At 37.5% G+C, this 26179-nt stretch overlaps 1 protein-coding gene across 5 annotated transcripts in view; it reads left to right on the top strand.

The window, feature by feature from the left end:
* Nucleotides 1-26179, top strand: part of tbc1d32 (TBC1 domain family, member 32) — a 103489-nt gene that overhangs the window by 11085 nt on the left and 66225 nt on the right. For 4 of the 5 annotated variants that reach the window (XM_080881826.1, XM_080881829.1, XM_080881827.1 and 1 more), the window contains exons 14-24: nucleotides 1227-1316; nucleotides 3243-3391; nucleotides 3869-3996; nucleotides 4478-4679; nucleotides 7421-7500; nucleotides 7975-8113; nucleotides 9480-9567; nucleotides 11375-11493; nucleotides 12859-12978; nucleotides 13238-13326; nucleotides 24537-24659. In XM_080881826.1, the coding sequence (XP_080737952.1) occupies nucleotides 1227-1316; nucleotides 3243-3391; nucleotides 3869-3996; nucleotides 4478-4679; nucleotides 7421-7500; nucleotides 7975-8113; nucleotides 9480-9567; nucleotides 11375-11493; nucleotides 12859-12978; nucleotides 13238-13326; nucleotides 24537-24659 (1327 nt within the window). The remainder of the gene's footprint in view (nucleotides 1-1226; nucleotides 1317-3242; nucleotides 3392-3868; nucleotides 3997-4477; nucleotides 4680-7420; nucleotides 7501-7974; nucleotides 8114-9479; nucleotides 9568-11374; nucleotides 11494-12858; nucleotides 12979-13237; nucleotides 13327-24536; nucleotides 24660-26179) is intronic. The other variant, XM_080881830.1, reaches the window with a different exon arrangement.

Raw genomic sequence — 26179 nt, forward strand, 5'->3', positions numbered from 1 at the left:
CAGTTGATTAAAGCAGACTCATCATCTGACTTTCCTGAACTGTAATTGATTTACTAATTAATAACTCCTCTCAGGACATTCGTGTACAGTCAAATCACCCCTGTTTTGTAATTTTATCCAACATAGGTTACACAACTAGGGTGTTGACCAGCAACTCATGGATAATGACCACATCTTCAAGTGTTGACCTGGATACCCTATCTGTGTGTTATAGTTTATCACCTCCTAAAGCTTTCACTGCAGTTTTTTTAAAAACATGTACTATGACATTTTAAAATCTAAGTGCGGTATTCTACCAGGATTTTTTATTTTTGTATTTTTGTGAGAGCACCACTGACGCCAGGTGTTCACATATGTAGCTGTCTGGAGTCTGGAGTTCAGTATAACTTCAATTCACTGTCCTGCCACACAGTCGCAGTCTGTTCTGCCTTCAGATTTTTAGCAGTATATTCAGTGTTTAGTGTTTTCAGTTTAACATTTTCTTGTTATAGTTATAGTTTTATTTAATATAATGTATATATAGTTATACCATGGCGCTTTATGTACTCATGCTACGACTATACAACACTATAATAATAATGAGAAACCAAGCAATAAATTGATTCCTTATGAGGAAGAATTCGGTGAATGTGGGGAAACAAGAGAATCTCTTTTTTAAGAGTTCTTCAGGTTGTCTCACAGGTTACAAGGGGAGACAAAGATGTAGAGAGAAGAGATGAACATAGAAAGAAAGGACACAGTGTTTGAACTGTAGACCATCTGCACCTATAGGATGGTACTGGGAGATGAATCATTCAAGGTTAATGGCATGAAACAGATGCACAGTGAGAAAAGGAGAGATCTGAATATCTTTTTCTTAGTTTTCTTAAATGTTTTTAATTTTCTTTTTTTTTTCAGAACAAAGTCCTACTCCCAAATATTTTCTTTTATTTAAAGTTTTAGAAAAGCAGAAGCTCTCTTTATTGTAGTACGTGCAACCAGGAACTGTTGGTGATATTTAGGCTTGTAATGAAATGTCATATTAAGACACTTTTAAAAGTCTGTGGATACTAAAACCCACTGTGCACATAATATGTTAAGTGAACTACACACAAGGGGCTGATCCTTGTCTCTAAGGTTACCTTAACTTTTGATATGGACTATTTCCTTACCCACCTAATATTTTTAGTCGCTGTCTAGACACGGTGACTATCAACTGATTGATTGATTTATTATGTCTATTTCAGATCCTGTTACCCTGACAGACCTCGTTGTCATCCTGCTTAACATAATGTATAAACACCCTAGACCTCTGGACAGGGATTCCTCACACACAGGTAGGGCATGCATACGCACACGCGGGTATATAGTAGAATTTCAGCTTCCTTATTGGTCTCTGTTCAGATAGGAGAATTTCAAATTAACTGCTGAGGTAGGTTAGTGACCCAACGTATGAGATGGAAAAAGAACTCCTCGGGCCATATCTTTTATCTCTTAACCTTGTACTGAGTCGTGTAGTACTTAATTTGTCTCCTTGAAGACTTTATTGCCCCATTCATTCTCATGAATTACGTTAGAGAAATGTTGGTCCAGTGATCAATATTGTTCCCCACCTTGACTTTGTCAGAGGGTAATCTCCTTTGGCTGAGACAGAGAGTCATGCTGACTAAGACAGATATTTATATTAATATTTTACCTGCTGTCTGATGCAGATCACATGAAGCATTCTTGAGATTGTATTTTGAGCAGCAATATGATACAGCACAGTGCACTCTGCGACAGATTTAGTCTCGAATGGAGGGTAAGATGTTTGAATTTAAAGCCCCATTAGGCTAAGTTTCCAGCTATAACACAAACATGACTTGTAAATCTTCACTTTTGTAATTTTCTCTTGTTACACAACATTGAACTCTAGTTATACGTGGCTTTTAATAGTCTTAGAGTTATGTGCATGTAGTATTAAAAGCAACAACATTCTTATAAAGATTGGTCCCAGATATTCATTTATGATCCTCACAGACATCATCTGTGTTCTCTGTATCTTTGGGCATGTATTGGCATATATCAGAAATAAAGTGCTTCTCAAAAGCGCTTTACTTGTTCCACAGTTTGTCATGTTAGAGCCTTAGTCCAAAATGGATTCAATTAATTTTTCACCTCAAAATCCTACACATAGTACTCCTTAATGACAAAGTGAAAAAGTTTGCTTAGAGTTCTTTTGTTTATTAAAAATATAATAACAAGAATATACCACGTATTTAAGTATCCACAGTCTTTGCTCGTCACTTTGTTAAAGCGCCTATGGCAGCAGTTACAGCCTGAAGTCTCTTTGGGTATGATGCTACAAGCTTGGCACATCTATTTTTTTTGCAGTTGCTCCCATTCTTCTTACCACAACCTCTCAAGCTCCATCTGGCTGGTTGCATTAGTACACAGCCATTTCACAATAGTTCGCTCAAGGACATTCACACAGTGGTCCAGAAACCACTCCTTTGTTATCTTGTCGTCCTGCTGGAAAATGAACCTTAGACCCAGTCTGTGTTCAGAGCCTTTTGGAGTACGTTATCATTAACTACGTCTGAACTTTTCTTCGTTCATCTTTCCCAGTTCCTGCTAACAAAAAACATCCACACCACCATGCTTCAGTGTAGGGATGTTATTGGCCAGGTGATGAGTGGCACCTGGTTTCCTCTAGACATGGCGCTTAGCATTCAGGCCAAAAACTTTTGTTTCATCAGACCAGATAATTTAGTTTCTCCGGGTCTGAGAGTCCTCCAGGTGCATTTTGGGAAAAAACTCCAGGTTGGGTGTCATGTGTCTTTTACTGACTGGCTACTGTCTGGCTACTATATAGGCCTGGTGGACTGCTGTAGAAATAGTTGTTCTCTTGTAAGGTTCTTCTCTCTCCATAGAGGAATGCTGAAACTGTGTCTGTTTGAGGTGAAACATGAATTTAAGCCATTGTGGAATAAGGCTGTGATATGAGAAAAAGTCGGTGGATATATGCATATCTCAAAATAGTGGAAATACAAGTTCATTGGCCACTTTGTTAGGTACAACTTGCTAGTATTGGCTTGAATCATCTTACTGACATGAAAGCAGCACAAAATGGTCATTGATTGCATATTTAGGTGATCTAAAAATGTAAACCTAGTGGGCAGATATAATCCTAGTGGGTATTAATGTAATTAGATGATTTCATATGCATTTAATTCAGCTAATTAATGTCGTTAAATGCATATTAATTCATTTACTTTCGGTAGGTTCGGACGTCCTGTCGCCCAGCACCCTTGTGATGGAGGTGCTTTGGATGCTATGTGAACAGACAGAATGCGCTACAGAGTGTCTCTATCAGACTCCAGTTATAGAGAAGCTACTAACTCCTGTTATAGCGCTGCTCAATGGACAGAAGGTCACAAGCATACCTACACGCACACACACACACACACACACACACACACACACACACACACACACACACACACACACACACACACACACACACACACATACACACACACCATTTGCAGATTACAAAAAAGGTTTTTGATTCATACAGTTTCAAGTGTAAAGTGTCCAACCATGACTTTCTACTCATAGTAAATAAGCATGTAAACTACTTTCCTTTTACATTTTTAGTGCAATAATTTTCAAATGGAGACTCCTCATCTTAAGAGTAACATAGCTGTCCTCTGCGTAAGGACTTGTCATCGTTCAGCCTTCCAGAAAATGGAATTACAGAGGCTTTGGTTATGAAATGTAGTAGTTTTTTCTTCAGTTCCATTATTGTGAAAGATAAATGTGTTATTTCAGTGTTGAGTATCTGTTCAGGTGCCAATTTTTCTGAAGCAGTTGGTAATTTTGTGTGTTTATTTTCTGTGCTTTGCAGGCTGAGTTAAAGTCTCCTGCAGCAACCCTGAGTCTCATTGCAGATATTCTGGCTCGTATTGCAAACACAGACAGAGGATTAGCGCTCTTCTTATTTGAGAAGAATCTCGTCGCAGCCCACAGTGAGAGGTGAGATGTTGTGATTAAATTCGCAGCGTCGTTTTGTCATTCTTGATAGTAATGAATAAATTACATTTTCCTAACTTAGCTGGAAGATTTTAATACAGAGTTAAATTTGCATAGCAAATCCTGCTTATTCTGCACCGAGAGCAGATTGGAACATGAGGCTGCTGCTGGTTTGTGAGCAGCTGGGGTTATATTATACTGCGTTATATTCTGTTGCCTGACAATGACTAGTCTGCACTGTAGTTTCCTTCAGTCTGTCCAGAAACACATTCTATTGTTGTGAATGACCAAGAATGTATTTACCAACCACCTATGGCTTCACTTCTGTATGCTAGCTCATTAAAAATGTGAGTGTATGAAAGTGCTTTGGAGACCTCCAGTGTAGGCATGTAAAGCCACAAGTTGAAATTGCTATACTTACAATCTAAAAATCTCATGTTGTGGCTCTATAATAAACATTGTCTTTTTTCACCCTCGTCTGCAGAACCTTTGCTGCTCATATCATCGTACAGTTCACCCAGAGGCTGCTCGACAAGGAATTGCCATCGTTGTGTGAATCTGATATGCCCCATTCATTATGTGGAGCCTTTATTTTAGTTTGTCGGCAGATGTACAACACCTGCGAGGGTCTGCAGGTTCTACGACCCTACGGCCTGCACAAAGCTTTAGCTGCTGCGTGGAAAAAGGTACATGTAACTAATTTGTGCTATTTGCAGAGACTTTATTATTTGACGTGGAGCTATTATAGATTCAAAGATTCAGGATTCAAGATTCAAAGTGTCTATTGTCATGTGTTCAAAGAAAAAAATGCATTTCTTTGTGCAATGAAATTCTTTCTTTGCTGTCCACCCACAGATGCTGATTAATATATACAATAGAAATAGAACAGACAAAATACAAATAGGGTGGTCTGGGGGTTCTGGCAGGTCCTGGTGATCTGGGGGGTCTAGAGGGTCTGGGAGGTCTTGAAGCGGGTGTAGAATGTATTGAGATCATCCAGCAGACCGCCTACAGAGCTGATGGTGCTGGTGCTGGTGGTGGCCCTATACTCTGTGATGTGCTGCAGGCGTTGCTACATCAGGACTTGCCATCCAGCTTCTCTCTGTACTGCCTCTTAGCCACTGTGATGGCTTTCCTCAGTCCATACTTCGCAGCTTTGTACTCCATCTCATTTCCTGATCTAAATGCGAGAGACCGAGTACGCAGCATGTGCCATACCCGACTGTTGATCCAGATCTATATATTATTATAGAATAATATATGTAAGATTACAGTAGTGGATGCTCATATTATGGGCAACCAGTCAGAAGAATGTAGGATTAAAAGGAGGATGAATAGCTCTGTAGAGCTGTAGGGGTGCACCAAGGCCCAGTATAAGACAAATGAGGATTAATTTGAACTTTGAATCATGTGAAACTTTTCTGCCCAAACACAAAACCATGTGTGCTTGGAAATAAACCAAACTCTACACCAGCTTTTCTTTAATAAATCTTGCTTTGGTAAAGGGAACAGTTTATAAACACAGTGCAGTGGGGTTTTTTGGATCACAAATAATACAGCAGTGCTTTACTGTATGGAAAGTGCACTCAAGAATTTCACATCCTGCTGTTTTGCTGACTTGAAACAGTTTAAAGAAATCCATTTTATTTCATCAAACATGTTTTTTTTATTATTATTATCTCTTTTATAAGAGAGACTTGACCCAGGTAGCAGATAAGCTACATATCATAAATGCAACACATAAAACATTATACAAATACCCACAACAAAAAACAGTAGTGTTGTATAAGGAAACCAATCACGTCTTCACCACAATGATACTGCCCTCAAAGTTAACAATAGATGTCGATTTTTTTCATTTCCAAGATGTGATTTAAGAAAATGCTGTTTTCCCAGATATGTTACTTTTAGAGTATAACTGTAAATATAACAAATCCAGGAGACATTTGCTTGACTAACTGAGCCATGACTGGATAAGAGATGATGGCCCAACTCAGTTTCTGAATCTTTTATCTAAATATGTAAAGGAGGGGTGTCTGTATGTAATGATCAGATCCCTGGCTAGAATATGTATGCTGTATTTCATTTACTTGATGAATGCCACGTTCTCGCTTTATTCAGTCAACACAGCTTGAAAAGCACCATCATTTCATGCAAATGGTGGGAATTAACTAACCTTTGTAATGTGCTTCATTTAGTTCTTGGAATGGTGTTTCTGACTCGACACAGCATCAGTTATCTTTAATCTGCAGTTTGTGTTTCAAAGCTAAACCAGAAAATATGCAAACAAAAATGAAGCTCTGCTGCAGTTCATTTACAGGGGCGTCATAGAGAAGGTTTCAGTGGCGCTGTTAGCATCCCTGGGTTTTTGTCCCAGTATGTTGAGTTTTTGGTTGCTTTGTGTATTTTCCGGGTTTTTCTTTATGTATTGATAGTCTAGAGTTTTGTTACCTAATTCTGCTCTGTGCTTTGCTTGTATTCTACTTCAGTTTTGCCCCCTTGTCTCCTGTCCTAGACTCACCTCCGTAAAGCCCCTGTAAATCAGTATAATCTCCATCGAATTTCCCAGAGGAACCCACCCGAGGGATTAATAAAGTTCTATCTTATCTTATCTTATCTTATCTTATCTTATCTTATCTGTTTGGTTACTTTTCTGACTCTGTGTCAGTTTGTGTTTCTGTGTTCCTTTGTTTGTCTAGTTTCTGTGTCCTGTCTCCCCAGTCTGTCACATCTCATATGTAACCAGTAAATGATCGAATCCAATTAAGTCTGAGTTTCTGTTTTTTCTATTTTGGTTCCCGAGCTCCAGCAGTAAAGCTGTCTGAGTTGAATTCGTGTCTCCATGTCTGCATTTTTGATCCGGAAGCTATCAGCCACACCTTGACGCATAACAGGCAATCCTTCTGTCAAGCTGCCCAGTGACTGGTAGTGCCTCAGTAGCTGTGAAAGCAGTTCCGCCCCACAACCTACCTGTTTATTTTCAAAACATCTGGTATAAAAATTAACGTGTATGAGACATTGTTTTATTACTTTATTACTGTCACAAAATGGATCGTGTTCCTTTGAAAGTCTCAAACGCATGCCCATATTTGTTCAATGGAGAAACAAAATGCAGGTTTAATCCTGACTGACAGTGGGATCAGCTGATGCTCCATGTTTACTCACCTTCTTGTTTCATGTTAAGCAAATGAGATCCTGGTGTTTAGAGCACTTTTTCAGTCTGTCAAGAACCAAGTAAACAAATGAACACATTCTGTGGGATTTTGGATTGCTTAATTATTTATTTATTCGTTCTAATTTAAGGATGTAAATGTGGTCTAATATTTCAGGTGATCCTCATGTTCACAAACTCAATTTAATATAGAGTAATTAAAGTATGATTAAAGTATATTGTGTAATAATACTTTTTTTAAAACTTTATTTCTAGACCAGCTCGCTGTCAGAAAGGGTTCAGACTCCAGTACCTGGAGCTGGAGCTGGATCATCTACCCAAGAGCTGCAGAACATGTGAGGCCGCACATCGTAAAATCCAACTTTAAATAATTTTACAAAATGTCTATATTTATTACAGCAATGAATGAGGACACCATCCAGTAAAATACAAGAGTATTGGAGTTCAGCGGTATTTAATCATGTCTTTTTTTCAGTGTATCTTCAACAAGAAGCAATCTAAATAAAATACTATAGGACACCATGTAAAATCGAATTGTAATACAATAAAGTGACTCTATAAAATGAAATTGCCCCAAGAGTTTAATAAAGCAATATGAAACAAACTAAAAATGGATAACTAAAAGTAGAATAAAAACAACATACACAGAAAATGTCAGATGATATTAAATGGCTCACAGTAAAGTACAGTGGTATCTAAAAAAATGTCTTTATGTGTAAGGAATTGACTCCTAGTGATTTTAATATTGTGTTTCTTGCAGTGGGAGGACAAAGCACCATCATTTTTCTGTCTTTCTTGTTTGTGAACAGGCTCATTTGGGAGGAGACATTATTGGACAGTCTGTTGAATTTTGGTGCCACTCCAAAAGGCCTTCTGCTGCTCCAGCAGACAGGAGCCATTAATGAATGTGTCTCCTACATGTTCTCTCGCTTTACCAAAAAACTTCAGGTAATAATGTACTTAACTGTTCGTAGTTAATTTGTGGTAATTGTCCTGCTTGTGTTTCCATCATACTAATTATGTACAGTAGTGTATCTCCAGTTTGCGCGCATTTTGATTGTGTTAAGCTTGAGGTTTCCTGAGCCAAATGCTCTGTAGCAGCACTCTGCTGCACATTAACACAACTACAGTATATAAGAGTAGCCACGTGGATGCTGCCAAATTCAAATGTAGTCACTGAGAGGCCAAAGTGTAGCAGTGACGAGATCAAGTGGGCTGTTGGGGAGTGGCATTATGAATTGATTTGCTCCATGAGATTCAAATTCCTCCAATCAAAACGGTGCCAGCAATGCAACGTCAGATTTAAAATAGCATTCTTTAAAAATTGCACGTGGTCACAAAACGAGTCATTGGGTTATAAAGGCACTGTTAGTAGTTTGAGGTTATCGTCCTGCTTTCATCAGGGTGGGTTTTCATGTCCTGATAAGCACTGCTCATGACATAGTTACATTAATGTTTTATTGCATTTTATGGAAATCCTTTGGCAGCCCTTATTGATCCTATCAAAGTGCCAAAGTAATTTCATGCCTCTCAGAATCTTCCGGGTCATGCTGACTTGAGTTAGAGAGATACAAAATGAATAATCACTGATGAGACAAAAAAAGAGAAATTTGTGCAGAAACTATGGATGCACATTGTATTAAGGGTTTATGTTGTATTATTCCCTATGCAGCAGGCATAATCTTTGTCAGCTTTATTCATTCTGCTGGCTCATGTCATCAATATCAATATCATCAATATCATATCATAATTCATTCTTCACAAGATGTGGTAATTTGTTGATCCTGCTCCTCCTTAAGGCCACAATCATAATTCCCGAGGACTCCTTAGTATTCACAGCACCCTGCTCGACACTGAAACACACTTTCTAAGATTCAAATTGTAAACACACATACACTCAGGCTTGCTGCAAACCTTAGCTGATCCCCTGTGGGCTTAATTTACTGCCATTGTTTACGCACTATTGTAATTGCTTCTCTAGTTTAGCATTTCAGTTTAATTATGGCATGTAATTATATTTTGTCTATTTTTAGTTGTGGCATTGTGTTGTAATTAATGAACGGCCTGCACACTCCAAAATCAATTTACAATTTGATTTCTCCACAGCATGTTTAGCTACATTATGTTGTGCCTTTCCAGAATCCTAGATTTACTTACACATCTCCCTTTATCATACATTAGCACTACATTTGACCTAAACCTTTTCCATCCTTTTTCCAAACACTCATTCATTTTTTACCTGATGAGCAAAAACTACAATAGTGAAAGGCTGAAAGATTTCTAGGGGTATGAGATTTCTGTGTGTTTTCTGTAGGTGAGCAGCTGCGAGAAGTTTGGCTACGGGGTGATGGTGACACAGGTGGCAGCAACTGCTCCGGGAGTTGTGGCTCTGCACAGTTCAGGTATTAATGCAGTTACTTGGACACAACAAACACTTGTCAGCTGTGATGCTCAAGGCTTATATTATAAGTTGTTGTTTTTGTGTTGTCGGTATAAAGGAGACTTCAGGCAGCTTAGGGAGAAATGTATTTGTCAAACTGTTTTTGTCTGGGTAAGAAAGAGAAAGAAGAGGCGTTTTCTTTTTTTCTTTTTGTTTTGGAAGGATTAAGATGGTGTGTGATGTGAGCATCATTCAGGCAAGAGAAAATGTGATTTTGTTGTCAGCAACACATTTACAAGTAGCATGGTGAATCATAGATAAATGGATTCACATATCAGTTGTATACTGATACTAGGTGTATCCATATGCAAAAGGCTCCAGGAAATACCGTACTCTTGTCAAAAGAGGCCAAAAAATGAAGCCAGTGAACAAATATTTTAATCCTGCATTCTTTCTATGGGCCAGAAGGGGCGACTCAACTGGTTATGGAAAAACAAAGTCTGATTTCTTATCAGCCCTTCGCATATAACAGCACCGCTGCGCTCTGAAACCTATTCTCTCTAATGACTTTAGCCACGCAAGAACAGTTCCCTGCTGTGTTGAGCAGCGCTGGCTGTGGAGCACTCATGTGTTCCATGATGTGACATACGTTTGTGCCATCGATAAAAAGGCTGACTGACAGAAAGAAGGATGACCTCAAAAAGTGATATAGTCCAGGCAGAGCTTACAAATTATGGGCCGTTTGCTAAGCTTTCTATGTGAGAGAGCCATTCTGTAAGAAAAAGACTCTACTGCTGACTTGATCTATGACCACTGAAAAACAGTTTATGATTTCCATCACTATTCAATCATTAAATTTTTTTGTAACATTACCTTTTTGTAGATAATGTTAACCTTCCAGTCAAAAACAATACTTTAAGGAAGGCCTGCAGTGTCATTTAGAAGTCTACATTCACCCCCAGCTTGTCACCAAGACCCAAAGCATCTGCTTGAGGTTTCAGAACTGGACTTCGCTAATCAATGGGTGCTGTTAGGGGGCTATGTCCTTGTTTTATATACAATACAGTACATTCCCTGGGTTATACAGCACTGATATGCAAAGATTAATTGTATATCTGTAACTCTAGAACTGCAGTACTTGCAGTTTTCATAGTTTAAATTTGTCATTGTACTCTGTTTGCATATTCTTCTTCTAAGTATAAAATCCCTTTTGTTATATTTGTCTTGTTAATTTAACTGAAATACACTGAAAATTGCTCACAAATTAATGTTTATGTGTCAATACAAATGCAGCTTTTGTTGCTGGGAGCTTCCCGTGATGCACTGACTATTTCTTCTTCCATGATACTAATGTTATGTCTTTACTTCATCATTTATGTACTGTAGTGTATCCCCAGTTTTCCAGTGAGGGCTGCATACATTTTGGTTGCATTAATGTTGTTATCCAGCCATTACGTGCAAGCTTGAGGTCGCTGAGTCCAATGTTCTTTAACAGCAGCACTCTGCTGCACATTTAAACAACTACAGTGGAAAAATATAGCCAATCAGAAGCTGCAAAAATGTAGTTACTGACAGGCCAAAGTGCAACAGAGAAGAGATCAAATGGGATCAAAGTGAGTGGCATTATAAATTTACTTCCTCCCTAAGATTCAAATCCTCCAATCAAAACGGTGCCAGCAATGCAACGGCAGATTTAAAATGCCATTCTTTAAAAGATCGCACACAATAACAAAGTCAGTCGTTTATTTATTAAAGCACTGTTAATAATTTTAGTTGCTGCGATTTAAAATAAATGTTGGTACAAAACATTTCTCCATGTTCTGTCTCAGGCTTTATACGGGCCCTGGTACTAGAGCTGTGGTCTGTTCTTGAGTGCAGCAGTGACGACGTCAGAGTGGTCCGTCCCAAACCAACTCCCATTGACCCCATAGATAGGAGCTGCCTTAAGGTATTGTGTGTGTGTGTGTGTGTGTGTGTGTGTGTGTGTGTGTGTGTGTGTGTGTGTGTGTGTGTGTGTGTGTGTGTGTGTGAGAGAGAGAGAGAGAGAGAGAAAGGGAGAAGGAGAAACTTCCTGGAGCCCAAAATGCCCCAATTTTTAGATATCTACATGATAGTACAGACACAGATTTCTTAGAAGTTTTGCTTTTCCATCATGTTTTTAGCTCACTGGTTACAAAGGTGTTTAAATTGATTAAAATTAAATTGATTCCAATTATTATTGACTCAGAATAGTGGTCCATGTGTTGCTGTGATACCAGCAGCCATGTAGAAAACTGACTTGTGAATATTCATATTTAAGAAACTGGCAATAGTGATTTTGTTAACAAGAAAGGCTTTTTTGCTCAGAACTGATTGGGTTATGGGTGTCTGGGAAAATAAGCCTTACTTTCATAAGACTGCATTTTTAGTTATGTTTTTGGCAGAATTTCTCTCAGGAAAGCTTCAACATTTCATTTGAAGCTCCAGTGTGCGCCTGTCTGTGTGTGTCTGATGCTTGGCCTCTGACAGCAGCCAAGTCATCTCTCTCAGAGAGACTAGCCAAGTGAATACGGACAGCCAGTGATGTGTAAACTGTGTCCTGCCACAGGCGACTTTAAAGCCTGCCTTATCAGTGGGTTATACATATATGCTGAGCTCAAAGGAAAACTAAATATACACATACCAGTATTTTGGTGAATTAACTCGAGTCTTTGCTTTAATCTGTGCTAAGTACAGTAGGAGGTTTGGTAGTACATATGAAGATAAGGAAGTACACACATGCACAGAAACATCAGAAGACACATGAAAGTATAGAAATTTTTATTTTAGAAAAAAAAATCCATCGTATGTTGTTTTTTTCTTTACGTTTCTTTGAAGCTGTTTAATATAATCTAAGTTGTAGCTCGTTTGTGCAAATGACTGTTTTTTTTTCCTTTGATGCTTTTGATGATATGTTTTCCCTCTTCCACCAGACCCAGTGAAAAGCGCAGGGAGCTTTCCTGTAGTTTAATATTCTTCAGGCTGCAATAGGTTTCTGCTCAACCACTCTGCTCAGAATTGTGTATATATGTCATATTCAGTTTTGAGAGTGTGGTAAACCATGTTTTATCTTTGCAATCATAAATTCTTTTTACATTTTGTTTTTCTTTGAATACTACAGATAGTATTTGTCATATTATCTGTAGTGTTTGTAGTTGAATAGTGTTATATTGTTATTATGTGTTAGGATTTGATCAATCCATGACGTGCACAAATGCATTCACAGTGGTCTTTAAAAGCAAATCCATTTTTCTCTCTAACAGCTTCTGTATCTGTTTTACTTTCCTCTCTTCAGTCCTTCCTGTACTTGGTCAACCTCCTCTCTTCTTCCCAGTCGGTGTGGGAGTTGCTGGGCCGGCAGCCTTTGGCCAACAAAAGCGAATACACCCTGAGGGAGATGCCAACCTCCATACCTGTAAGCGTTTTTTTTTCTTCTTTTTTTCCCCACACACTGCAGTTCTTTTTTCATCCATCTGAGGGCATGTTTGCACTTTTTATTTGGCCTCCAAACACCACCCACACATTTGTTTTACTTCAAACGCATTCAAATAAACCCCCCTCACACTGAGACTGATATATGTTCTCCACCTTACACATTGTAAATTCCCACACTGTTTTCGTTTTGCACCCTAACTGCTGCATTCTTGTTCAAAGCCTCTCATTTTACTCCACAGGATTTGATTGACAGACTGATTGCCGTGAATTCGGATGTGAAGATTCATTCTCTCTTCCGCTACGAAGAGAGTCACACATTCGGCCTGAGGTGGGATTGATATTTTTTTTTTCATATTACTTAACATCAGTGGGGAAGCACACGATATCGGATTATCACCTGGTGACTGCACACACACTTCAGCCTCTGGCAATAGGAGACTGGCATGGTTCTTTATACTTTGATTACCCAGCATTGAAAGGCTGATGAAAGGATTTCTCTGGATAAGAGAGAAATAAGCTGGGCTGTGTGTGTGTGTCTGTGTGTGTGCTTGTGTATTTCTATGAGAGCAGTGTGAGAAGGGTGGTGAAGGAGTTGAAGAAATTTATATAAAACGAAAAGGTGTTTCAGATTTGATTTTAGTTTTAAGGTTCAAAGTAGAGATTGGCTTGCAGTAAAGGCTGAAGTTAATACTGAAATACTGAGCTGAGAGGATTTAATAATGCCAGAGAAAATCTGCATTTTGTATCTTATGGGCTAGGTGTGCATTACAACAAAGATGTGTTGTAAATGTGTGTGAGGAGAAATAAAGCAGTGTGTCTGAGCTAAAGAATGCTTTGGTCGTTACATACCCTGGTACATGCGTGTCTTTGCACAGTCCTCCGATGGCAGCTGTGCATCCCTTTTCCTTTTTAAAAGCTTTGTGAATCACAATAGCTTCAGCTTGTTTGGAGTTTCGCTGACTCACTCTGTCTGTGCCTGTCACTCAGCCCACTCCTGCTAACATCCTGAAGCAAACTGAAAGGAACAAGATGCTCTGTTCATTTACCACCTGGACTGATGGAGTAACTGACAAACTCTGTGCTCTTCAGTGGCTTGCTAAATTTGGTAAATATAGCCCTTTGCCTATAATCTGCCATGCTATTATTTAGTTACTAGAGTACTTGCTTTAAATCAGTGACTCTCAAACGTTTTCTCGTCTGCCCTACTGCAGAAGCTAAAAAACTTCAAGGCTTTTAATCAGTGAGCCAAAAGAATACATGTAAATGGTAAATAGTCTGGTTCTTATATAGTCCTTTTCTACTCTACTCTACAACTCATTCACCCATTCACGCAAACAGTTCTATACTTTCTATGCATTGCAACTTGGAGTTAGTATCTCGCCCAAGAATATTTTTGCCTGCAAAGTGGAGCAGCCAGGGTTTGAACCATTAACCTTCCAATTAATAGATTAACTGCTCTCCCTCCTGCAATAAAGCCAGCCATGTAGTAATATGTGTAGTATTGAAGTTTAATTTAAGTAAAATAATATCCAGGATTATAGTTATTTAAGCTGCTTTCACTTCAAATTTCTGCTCTGCTCCACTTTTGGGGCCTCCCCCACAGTTTGAGAACCACTGCCTTAACCAAGCAACATCTGGAAAAATGTCCTATGTTATTTTGTGCGCCTAAAGAGAGCAAGCTCAGTGTTCTTTGAAGTTATGCTCATTAATTGTTAATTAATTGTAAATGTTTGCTTGAGAAATTTGGACAGTAAAAAAAATCGATTCAATCATCAAAATATCTCTAATATAGGAAGTAAAGGCATCTTAGGTAGTAAAGGTTTAAAATATACACACACACACGCACACACAAACAATTGAACCCAGAAGGCTCATTACTAACACATCATCACCTACAATGTGACTGCTTCTGTTTTCATTCGATCTTCTGATTATCCTTTGCCTGAAGGGATATGACAGCGTGGTACATGAATTGTGCTTTATTGATCCCAGAGGGGAAAATTGCATCACTAAAGCAGCATTTACACAGGAGGACACTCCTCTGATTAATAAAAAAAAAGTGTATCAAAGACAGAAAAAAGTAAGAATAAGAAGCATAAAAAGTGGCAGATGAGCATAAAAAAAAAGTTTTATTATATTGTTAGGGCAAAATATATTTAATACAGATATAGTGCAGTATACACATTATTTATGTATAAAATACATGTGAAAATGTCAGCAAAAGCATGTGAGAGGCATTTGAGATAAACAGAATAAAACCATGTGTGAATAAGGGAGAGAGTGAGCTTTTGATAGTCATTATGTAAATGCAGTCTTTTTAGAATTTCCATTTAACAGAAGAATACATATATTATATAAAGTGTTTTCGAATGTCTTCTGGTCATGTCATTGCAATGGCTGATTTTCTTACATCATTAAGTTCTGATCAGTAAAGAAGCAGAAATGACAGCTCAAGTTTTATGTGATATCATGTAGTGTGGTTTGGTTAGATTTAACTGATAGTGGCTTAGCAGCAGTTAATCTACAGCTACGACTGCATGAGATCACAAACTGACACCTGTTTGCTTCAAAGCTGCTGGAAAAAAACATTTATCTCATTAAAATGGGTTTATATAGGATTTTTGTTAGTTACAGTAGTTTCATATTAATGGAGAGAAAGATGATATCAACAAAAAAATTTAAATAAAAATGTTATTATCATTGAGAGAAATCAATATTTGATCCCCAAGCAAAACATGATTTAGTACTTGGTGAAGATACCCTTGTTGGCAAGCACAGCAGTAAGATGTTTTCTTATATTTGGTCAACAGGTTTGCACACATCTCAGTAGGGATTTTGGCCCACTTCTCTTTACAGAAACTCTGTACCGGTAAATCCTTTAGGTTTCTTTGCCATTCCATGACCTTAATGACTTTGTTTTTGAACTCCTTTCTTGCCTTGGCGGTATATTTTGGGTCATTGTCATGCTTCAAGACCAATTAATGACCCATCTTCAGTGTTCAGGCTGGGAGAATGAGGTTCTCATCCATAATTTTTCAGTACATGGCCCAGCCAACTGGCTTCTCAATGCAGTGAAGTAGTTCTGTGCTCTTAACACAAAGCAGTCCTAAAGCATAATGTTTCCACCTCCGTGCTTGACTTTGGGGATGGTGTTCTTTGGGTCACAATCAGCATTTCTCTTTCAACTCCACGGATCGAGTTGATGCCAGAGAGCTCAATTATGTTTTCATCTGACTGCAGCACATCCTCCCAAGCCTTCTCTGAATCATTTAGATGTTCACTGACAAACTTAAGGCAGACCTGTACACATGCTTCCTTGATCAGGAGCACACAGTCAGTGTTGCAAGATTTCAATAGTGTATTACAAATGGAGCTACAGACCAAGAGTAATTTAAAGTTGATTTATGTTTTTTTCCATTTTCAAATAATCACACCAACAGTTGTCACCTTCTCACATGCTGTAGGTCTTGTAGCCCATTCCAGCCTTATACAGGCCTTGTCCCTGATGTTTTTTTGAGCCGCTCTTTGGTCTTGGTGGAGAGGTTGGCATGGAAGAAATTGATTCTGTCGACTTAAGAAGCGAGTTAAGATCAGGAGTATCTGTGATTGATTGGTTGTAATTCATGTGCTACATGGCCACACAGCCAGTCTGGAGCCAGAATTTTGTCTGGGTTGTAGGGGATCAAACATATATCTAATTCAGTGACATGCTCAATCAATTTGTAACTTTGATGTAATGTGTTTTTTCTAGCTTTTTGTTGATATTCTGTTTTGATCTATTAAAATGAAACTACCATACAAATTATGTCATTCCTTTGTAGGTGAGCAAACGTACAAATTCATCAGAGGATTACATAAATACTCAGCTCAGGTGTGCTGGATGAATAAAATCACTGCAAACAATAATAAAAGGTTTAATTTATTTTGCTATTAGCAGATAATAAAAACACCTTCTGAAAATATTCCAATTTAATGATCCATGCATTTACAAATCATGTTCAAGCCCAGGCAGAAATATATCTTATTAAAGGGGTCCATAAAATAAACAAAAGCAAAATAGAACATATTTATGATAAAAAAAAACCATTTTTAAAAAAATATGTTTCTATATGTTCATATTAGACGTTCTCAAACCTTTAGTGTTTAGCATGGAGTTGATTACTTGCCCAATTACTGTGTGGTGGACAACAACTCCCCCTGCAGTGTAAAGATAATTAAGCTCTGCAGGCTATTCTGAAAAATAAAAAAAACTAGTGACAAGAATGTCTGACATGTACATTAATTCACAACACGATTAATTAGCATATTATGCATGTTATGTATTGTTTATGCACTTGTGAATGTCCCTAAGTGTGTATTTCCCATTAGCTGCAGGCAGTTCGTCATAGCATTAAGTTATATAATTACTGGTTTTGCCACCTTTATCTTTTTTCTGTGACTCTTTACAAGGAAGCTATTAGATTCCCTCCAGATATCCAAGGCAAATTTCTTGTTAAAATTTTAATCCTTAAAAGCCTTTGTTGTCATGGCTGGATTATTAAAAAACAAGACTAACCCTCAGTCTAACATTCATACACGATGTGCACTGGTTGTGTTTTTAATAATGTAGCTGCAATAATAGAGTTTTTTCTTTTTTTCAAACCACACAGCAGACTTTATGGGTTCTTCATTGTGGATAGTATTAGCTTTTCTATGCATCAGGTGCACCTGATGGTGTTTTATCTGCTCCAGGTAGCTTTTCTTGCATAAATAGAGTTACAAAATACAGCAATAAAAAGTTATGGACGACTGTCTAAAGCTCAAACTAGACATTTAGATGTTTTGTTTTTTCAATTTTGAGACGCACAGTTTTATTTTTTTCCCTCTCAATTAAAGAAAAACAGACAACCGGGCAAACAACTGGCTGTCTGATTTAAAAAAAAAAAAGTTAAATAGATATCCCGAAAGAACATTCACTTAATTTTGTTCTGAGCTCGTTATCAATAGCAGAGAGTGATTATCCTCAGCAGCACCTTTCGCCTTCTGCCTTGTATTCATGAGGTTTATTCATGAGTTTCTTGTCATGCAAACCTTATGTAAACCTTCAGATGAGAAACAGAAACTCTGCTTCACCTGAGGTCAAACGCAGACATATTACCACCTTGTGTGATTATGTGGCCACAGTCGATGAGAGTGTGAGGGGAGCCAGCCTCATTAATGTGCTCAGGTGTTGATATATCACGTATGCCACATAATGAATAATAGATAACACCTTCAGGTGGTTCTTCTATTTTTTTCCAGTCTCTTCTGGATATCCATTCACTTGAAAGGAACATATAAAAAGTTGTTTGAGTTTTGTTTAACATTATTATGAGATGTTGAGAAATGTGCTCATTGTGGTATATTTTATGGAGGTTCTCTATTTTTAGAAGCAGCATATTTGTTTCCTGGTATTCTCTGTTTACTGTGGTGTTCTTCTACTTTTTATATTGTCAACAAGTCTCTCAATACTTTTGAGCTTTAATACCCTGACTCAGTCCAAGCAAAGCAATATTTATACTGAACCCATAATTTTTCCTAAAAAGATATGATAATGTTACTGTGGAAATGTTAGAGAAATGTTATGTTTCACTGCTATTGTGAGCTTCAGGTGTACACGCTGAATAATTATAAAAACATTATAATATTTGGAATTGAGCAAAAATATGAAAACTTTTTATGGCCACTGTGCTGATAGAGTATTACAAACACGACAGAGTTTTTAGATAATATTAGTATAGAATATTTTGTTATATAATTTATAATAAATGTACACCCTTCTATTCTATATTAAAGTATAGAGTAATAGAGATATACTGACCTCCTTAAAGAAACTCTCAGAATCAAATCTTAGGAGCTTATTGGAACTATTACAGCTTATATTCTTGTGCGCTAACAGTTTTAAATCAGCCTCCAGGAGTACAACACAACTTTCGGTTCTTAATAGACTTCTATCACATTCAGTGCAGGTCTGATCACTGGCACTGCTGTCAAGCAAGCCAAAAGAAAGAAAGAAAGAAAGAAAGAAACCACAATTTCCACCCCTCTTGATCTTCACAAGCTAATGAGAGCTAAAATCCCCCAGCCCTTTCCCTTGTTGCTAAAAGCCTCTTTGTTGTCATGGCAACTGGCTCTCATCCCTCTGTTTTTTTTCTCTCTCTGTCTGAATTGTTTGGATGCCTTTATTCCAGTCTCTCCTATTCAAGGCTCTAAACATGCTGCTGTGGAGCTTCACACATTTCAACTGATGTGATTATATTTTAGTATTAGTGTGAATGTGATCTTAAAACTTAAAAAAAAAATGCCAGCAGTGAAAGAAACGGTTATTGGTGTCTTGTAAACTTGCATCACTGACTGTATATATACTTTGGGGACACCACAAAGCTGTTGCTGTCTTTACTGTATCTTGAAAGACTACTAAATAAAGACTGATACATGGGAATCAGAGGTGCAGATTCTCCTAATCACCATCATTTTTAGAATTAACATTATATTTTATTCAGTTTTAGTTTTTAAATTTATTATTAGTAGTTTATTGATTTAGTTAAAAAATCTCATTGAGATTAAAAATCTAATTTCCAAGAGAGACCTGGCGTCATGGCAGCAAAAGTCTAAAATACATGTACCACATAAGTACATAACAATTAAACAAATACAATATCCCGTACAAACATGTTAAAAATATACAAAAAACAATCAATTAAGAGCGACATTAAAAACAATCACACTGACTAAAATAATTATTTTCTCATCAGTTGACCCTATAAACTAATAAGGAACCTGCTTACTGAGTTCACAGACTCAGTGAGCATGGGGCATTTTCCTGTGGACTGCTATATAAACACAGTTGTTTTTGCAACTTCCAGTTAGTGCTAAAACTTGCTTTCTTTCTATTGGCCTGCAGAGGGCGACTCCTACTGACTAAAAACAGTGTCAATCACTAGTTTGTTTTTGTAGTTTCCTATTAAATCCAAGCTGATCTTGATTTTGTAAATTATAATTCCATCCAACATCACGTGTCTCTTAGGGTGGGCTACCTTGCATTGCTTGCGACATCTGGGTTGCTATCAAACAGGAACCCACGAAAAGAATCGCTAACTGAGATAAATGACCCAAAATTATCTGTTTGGAAGCTGCAATAAGAACTGGTTCATTCCTAAGGAAGGCTGGTTGAGTGCTTCCTGTTATCACCACCTTTAGCAGAAAGGAATGAAAGGAAACCTGTCTCACAATTAATAGCAACACACAATCAGATCGTTCATGAAATAATATCATCAACATGGCCCACAAGTGACACAGATTATACAAATGTCACGTTTTCCATTTCTTGCCATAACCTGCTGATGTGTTTTGAATATTCAGGTAATGTTAAACTCAAAATGCTCTCTAAACCAACATTATGAGCTCTATTACTATACATACTATCATATATTACTATGTACTTCCCCATTAAAATGATCAAAGTGAATTGGTGGATCACTATAGCTCAGTTTGCATTAGTTAAACATGCTGCTTTTTAGCCTTTAAGATTTTCTTTAATTAGCCTTCACAGAGTCAGGAGTTATACTGGATGGTCTCTTCAGCATGAATGAAAAATAAGAGTGGACAGGATGAGAAACTAATCTCAATTTATCAAACCTTTCATTTCACTTTTAAGGTTATGTACTCCCTTATACTTTAAGATTTTAGCCTTGTTAATGAAGTGATATTTTTCACTTGTGGTTCTTTTTAAAAAGACCACCACGTTAGCAACTCATGTGACTTCTCCATTGACCTCAAGGATACAAGGATGGAGTTCTATAGCCATATTATTTCATGTACAGTCTATGGATAAATCCAAAGGAAAACCTTTTAGAGTGTTCTTACCAGAGTTTAAGAACATAAAGGAATAAGACATTTAATTGTTTTTGTACAGTTGGCATAAAAAGAGTCCTAAGGTGGAAAATGCAGTAGAGATTGCTTTGTTTTGTTTTAATGATGGATTAGCAGCTTATGTCATGTTGTTACTGTGACTCATTTGCGGTGCTAAGGGCCAAATGAAGCTGCTAACTGATATTTGCAGGTGTTCAGTCTGTGGGGCTTTCAGAGTGCGGCTCTAATATATGCAGCTCATTAACACGTGTTTTGACTTGTGGAGAATGGGTTAGATACTAATTTTCTCCCAACTTTTCACTGTATGCGCGCAGAAGTGGAAAACTTTGTTTCTGGGACGAGCTAGTTGTTGGTCTACACCAGTCTCTAAGTCTTGCTGGCCACATCTCAGGAGATTTTCTTTGTTTGCTGATTCTTTTGATTGAAAATGTATGAATTCGTTTAACATTTCATTTGGCAGCAGCATATAAATATTGATGTCTTAGATTGTTTGATTTCTCCCTCTGACTTCAAATGACAGAAGTCTCCCAAATAGCACACCCATAAAGTTGACCATTTGCATCTTACCTAATGCATGACTAATCGATCCGTAGGACGCTCATCAGTCATGCTGTCAGGCAGATTACTCCTGGCTTGCTGTAATTGGTTTATACATAAGTCTTGTGATGCATGTAGGTGTGTGGGCACATCATCAAGTAAGCAATCATCTGTCACAAGTGGGTGTTTTTACCGCTCGCATGTCTTTCAACATTAAATGAAGTGTGCCGCAGACGTGGTCACCATCAATGACAATAAGACTGAGGCGTGAGGTGAGATGAATTGCAGCGTTTGAAGTGAACAGATGTCTCGCTTCAAAAAGGGGCATAACAAGTCTGAAATAATGTGGAATAATCACATTTTGAGTGTGGCCATTAGCTTACTCTCCTGATCTTTTTTCTTTTAATTGCAAATTGCAATTAACACCAAATTACTAGTGCTGTCCCACTGCTTCACTTTGTGCCACTAAATAGCCATTTATACATTTCTGTCCTAATTACATGGTTTGGGTTCCTGTGAAGTTAACTATGCTGCTTTAATTGTGGCACGTGCCATTTAAACTGTTCAGTAATGTCATAGCGACCTCCATATAGTGGTTTGCAGGTTCACCTGACAAGTGAAAGATTCCCGGTTTGATCCTGGGAGGAGGCAGCAGTCCCTTTGGGGTTGTGTCAGGAAAAATCATCCAAATCAAACATGCAGAGCTACCTGCTGTGGCAACCCCTAGGGAATAAGTAAGAAGCTGACCACATGTTACGATTAACTAACACAACATAAATGCACTGTCATTATAAATGGCTGGCAAGGGCTTTGTTATGCCTTGTGTTTCCTTAGTTTTAAAGTTTAGAATTGATGTAGTTAACTTTTTCTTTTGTGCATCCTTAAGTTCACTCGCTTTACTCACTTTCCTTTAGAACTGCCTTAATTGTTCATGGCATAGATTCAGCAAGGTGATGGAAACATTCCTAAGGGTTTGGTCCATATTGACATGATAGCATCATGCAGTTTCTGCTCATCCATAATGCAAATGTAAACAGTTTAAACTTCTTCTATCTACATGCCTAAATGCAATGATTTGCTGCCTTGTCATTGGCTAATTATATGTGTACAGGCTCTACTTTAAGGTTATGGTTCCTGTGAAGTATCTACACTGCAGATGGTAGGGATGAAGTAACTAGATATATTTATTTTGCGGAAACACAAAATCTTCATGAGACGGTCTCCCTTAATGAATTTAAGATAAATTTGAATGACCTGGAGGCACTTTTAAGTTGATAGTCTCTGATGTTTCTCTATTTCACATGTTTTTCACTGTGTGGATATTGTTTGTATAACTGTTGTGTAACCACTGCTGAATGGCCTGCTGCCTAGCTTGGCCGGGACAAAAGAGACCGAAATGTCAAGAGTCATGTTTTCCTGATTAAATAAAGATTAAATAAGTAAAAAATACATTTTGTAGCATTAAATTTAGCTGCTGTCGAAGACAGTTTATAAATGATTTATTAGAAAATATTTAGCAACCGCTGAAAAAAACTACTATATAAATAGTGCCTTGGATTGCTTTCTGTGATAGTAAACTGATGTTATTCATCCAGAAGCATGGCATGCAGTTAAAAAGACTAATGCGACACCTGGTCTTCAACACACTTCAAAGTGGAATATCAAGTAGACAAACTGAAAGTAGGTTTTGTCCTCCATTTACTTGTTTCAAACTGAGACGAGGTCACAAGGCCCAGTAGACTCTCAGCCTCTTGCTGTGCTGTTGTCTGAAAGAGTGAGTAGAGCTGTCAGTCACACAGGAGTCCAAGAAACTGTCCAGCTGCTAAAAAGGTGGCGTTTCTCACAAGTTCTACAACACTCAAGAGACTCAAGACTCAATATGTCGAGTAATGTCCACAGATACCTGTCGTCTCTGAGCACATAAACACACAAATGCATTTTCAAAATTGAAATGACATTTTGTGAAAAGTGAGAGCCAGACAATTTTAAAAGTCCTTTTTAAATGTTTGAAAATAATTTTGACATTTCTGTAATTTAGTGTTTTTTAATGGCTTATTTTATAAACCTGGTTCACTAAAAGCTCTAGCACTGAAGAAGAAATTCTGCAGTGCAGACTGGGATTATTAGCTAATTAAAACAGTTTCATAAAAACACACTGACATCGCTTTTCTTTTCTTGCATATCCTAAATTGCTGCAGAAAACATCAAAATGAAGGTCGGAGACCTTGTTATTTTATATATGATTAAGATCTTAAAGGGCACCCACTGTTGGCAGTGAAAACGGCATCCTCTCTGGCACTTCACCTCATTATACCGTGTTACGGTTTTTGGCATCCTCTGGCTTTCTGCCTGTTATACCTTGCTATCTTGTGAAGTCTCTTTGTAGTGTAGTCCTCTCAGTTGTGCCAGTATGCTTAAGCATTTCAGTTCACTACTCAGGTATAAAGCATGGAAAATCTCATTTTGAAAAAAACAATTAGCGGGAAATTTAATATGAGGGACCAATTTTGGCAGAATTACAGTAAACATTAACTAGATTGTTATGATTATTGGTGCGTATCCTTGATGTACATATGGGAAAACTCTAATATGCTCTTAAATCCAGTATAATGCAAAATCAGCTTTGGTACTGAAGGGATAAAGTGGTGAGGGAGTGAAATTTGGTATTGGTATTGTTTTTTTCTTATTTTCTCTACTGGTCATGAACCTTGGCCTCAAACACAGAGTTTTCATTGGCTTCTGCTTCTTTACTTTCTCAAAAAGCTCCTTTGAGCAGCCTGTATGAGTCTGGCTTCATTACCAGCAACTGAAAATCAACCATGAAACCTTTCCTAAGGGTTGCTACTTAACAAAGCTTACAATTGGCTACAGCAAGCTGATGGGGGAAAAATTATGTTGGGCAACCTAGTACTTGCAGACATAAAAGGCCGGGGGAATTAGACAACAAAAAGAATAAATGGGGTCTTTGCCTGCACGATTTTACCCTGCTGTATAGTGTGGTAGAAATTACAGCTCGTTTTTCTCTGTGCTGCTGTTCTGCTACAATATCTCAGACTGCCAGGCCTCTCTGTATTTTGATGTCTCTGTTTTTGTTTGTGTGTGTTGCTGCAGACTACTTAACGTGCTCTGCTGTAATCTGGACTCCTTTCTGCTGTTGGAGAGCCAATATAACATCTGCTCCATGTTGCTGCAGAGTCAAATGCGGAACGTCACTGACCCAGACTCCAGTGAGGGGTATGAACTCATAAACACATGCTTAAAAATTTATGGCAAGTTATTTAAGAGTTTAGTCCATTAATATTTGAATGATAACACAATTTTTGTAATTTTGCTTTTGTACATCAACATCAACAATCAAGAAAGCCAATCATTTTCGGAGGCTCAGTTTACTCCACATTTAACTGAGAAGCAGCTTCAACCATGAGAGGTCTGTCCATTGTTATTCCAAGAAAAATTAAGCAAAATAAAGGCTCTTTAGTCAGGTAGCTGTTGACTTGAATCAATCACTCAAGTCAGTATGAGGTCCCGTGATGTGTTGATTCACATCACTGATTCACCATTGGGCTAGAAATCCAAAATGAATCTAACAGAGACAGAGCGAGTAAGAACTTTAGAATTGGAAAAATATACATATTGTTAAAATTAAGGAATTTCACAATACAAATAGATAATGATCCAGAGCACACTGTAAAAAAAAACACCAAAAAAGAAGGCATAAAAATTGGATGCCCTTCAATGGTCAGTTTAGTCACCCCTTGTCAATCCAAGCATGCTTTTCAGTTATTAAATACAAAACTCAAAGCAGAAAGACCCACAAACCAGCAACCACTTAAGGTGGTGCTGAATTTGTGGGCAAAATTTGGGACAGTGTTAAAAAATGCCTAAAATTTCTAAACTGTCAACTCCAAACTAAGTCTGTACTTAAATCACATCTTGATTGTTTGACTTACAAGACACCGTGGTGGTGTAGAACATTATAAGGATTGTGTCATTGTCTCAATATTTATGGACCTAACTGTTTCATTTTTTTATTGTTCATAATTGTTGATAATTCTCTTCAGTCTTTTTAACAGGTGTTTGTTTAGCTTTTGTTAAACTGAAGTACTAGTTTGTATTTAAGTTAGTAATGATAGAATATATTAATAGTTAATTACTAATATTATTACTTATTGCAGTTCATATACTATGTTGTTGTTTATTTTTTTCTGCGCTTGAAATCTGAGTCAAAAGTATAAACAATTCAGTATTTAAAAAACTAAAACCAACATTTGAGTTAGCTTCTAGTGAGTTAATGAGGCTAGCTCGCCTTTTAAAGTACGAAAACTTTCTCATTCAGAGGTGTAATATAATGTGATTTTTTTTCAGTTACCACCCACATCTCCTTGTTACATAGAATAGAATACAATAGAATAGAATAGCCTTTTATTGTCATTGTATATGTACAATGAAATTCTGGGCGCTCTACCCCAACTGTGCATGGAAAAGAAATATACATAGTAGGATGGCAAGAATAATAACAGACAAGATGAGTATATACAAACAAGAAGAATATATACAAATCAGGAAGAAGGCACACAAAAGGGAGGGACATCTTTCAGTGTTGGTGACACACATTTACTAGGTCCTGAGAAATAATGGTCCTGCTTTAGAGATCTAAAATGTCTACGTTGTGATGCTGGAAAGGTGGCTTTACATCTCATTTGACTCTTTGTGTTTACTTTTGTATGCATTCACTGGTTACATTCATGCGTTAA

This window comes from Rhamphochromis sp. 'chilingali' (genome assembly GCF_963969265.1).
Source record: "Rhamphochromis sp. 'chilingali' genome assembly, chromosome: 5".
In the NCBI taxonomy this organism is placed as follows: domain Eukaryota; kingdom Metazoa; phylum Chordata; class Actinopteri; order Cichliformes; family Cichlidae; genus Rhamphochromis; species Rhamphochromis sp. 'chilingali'.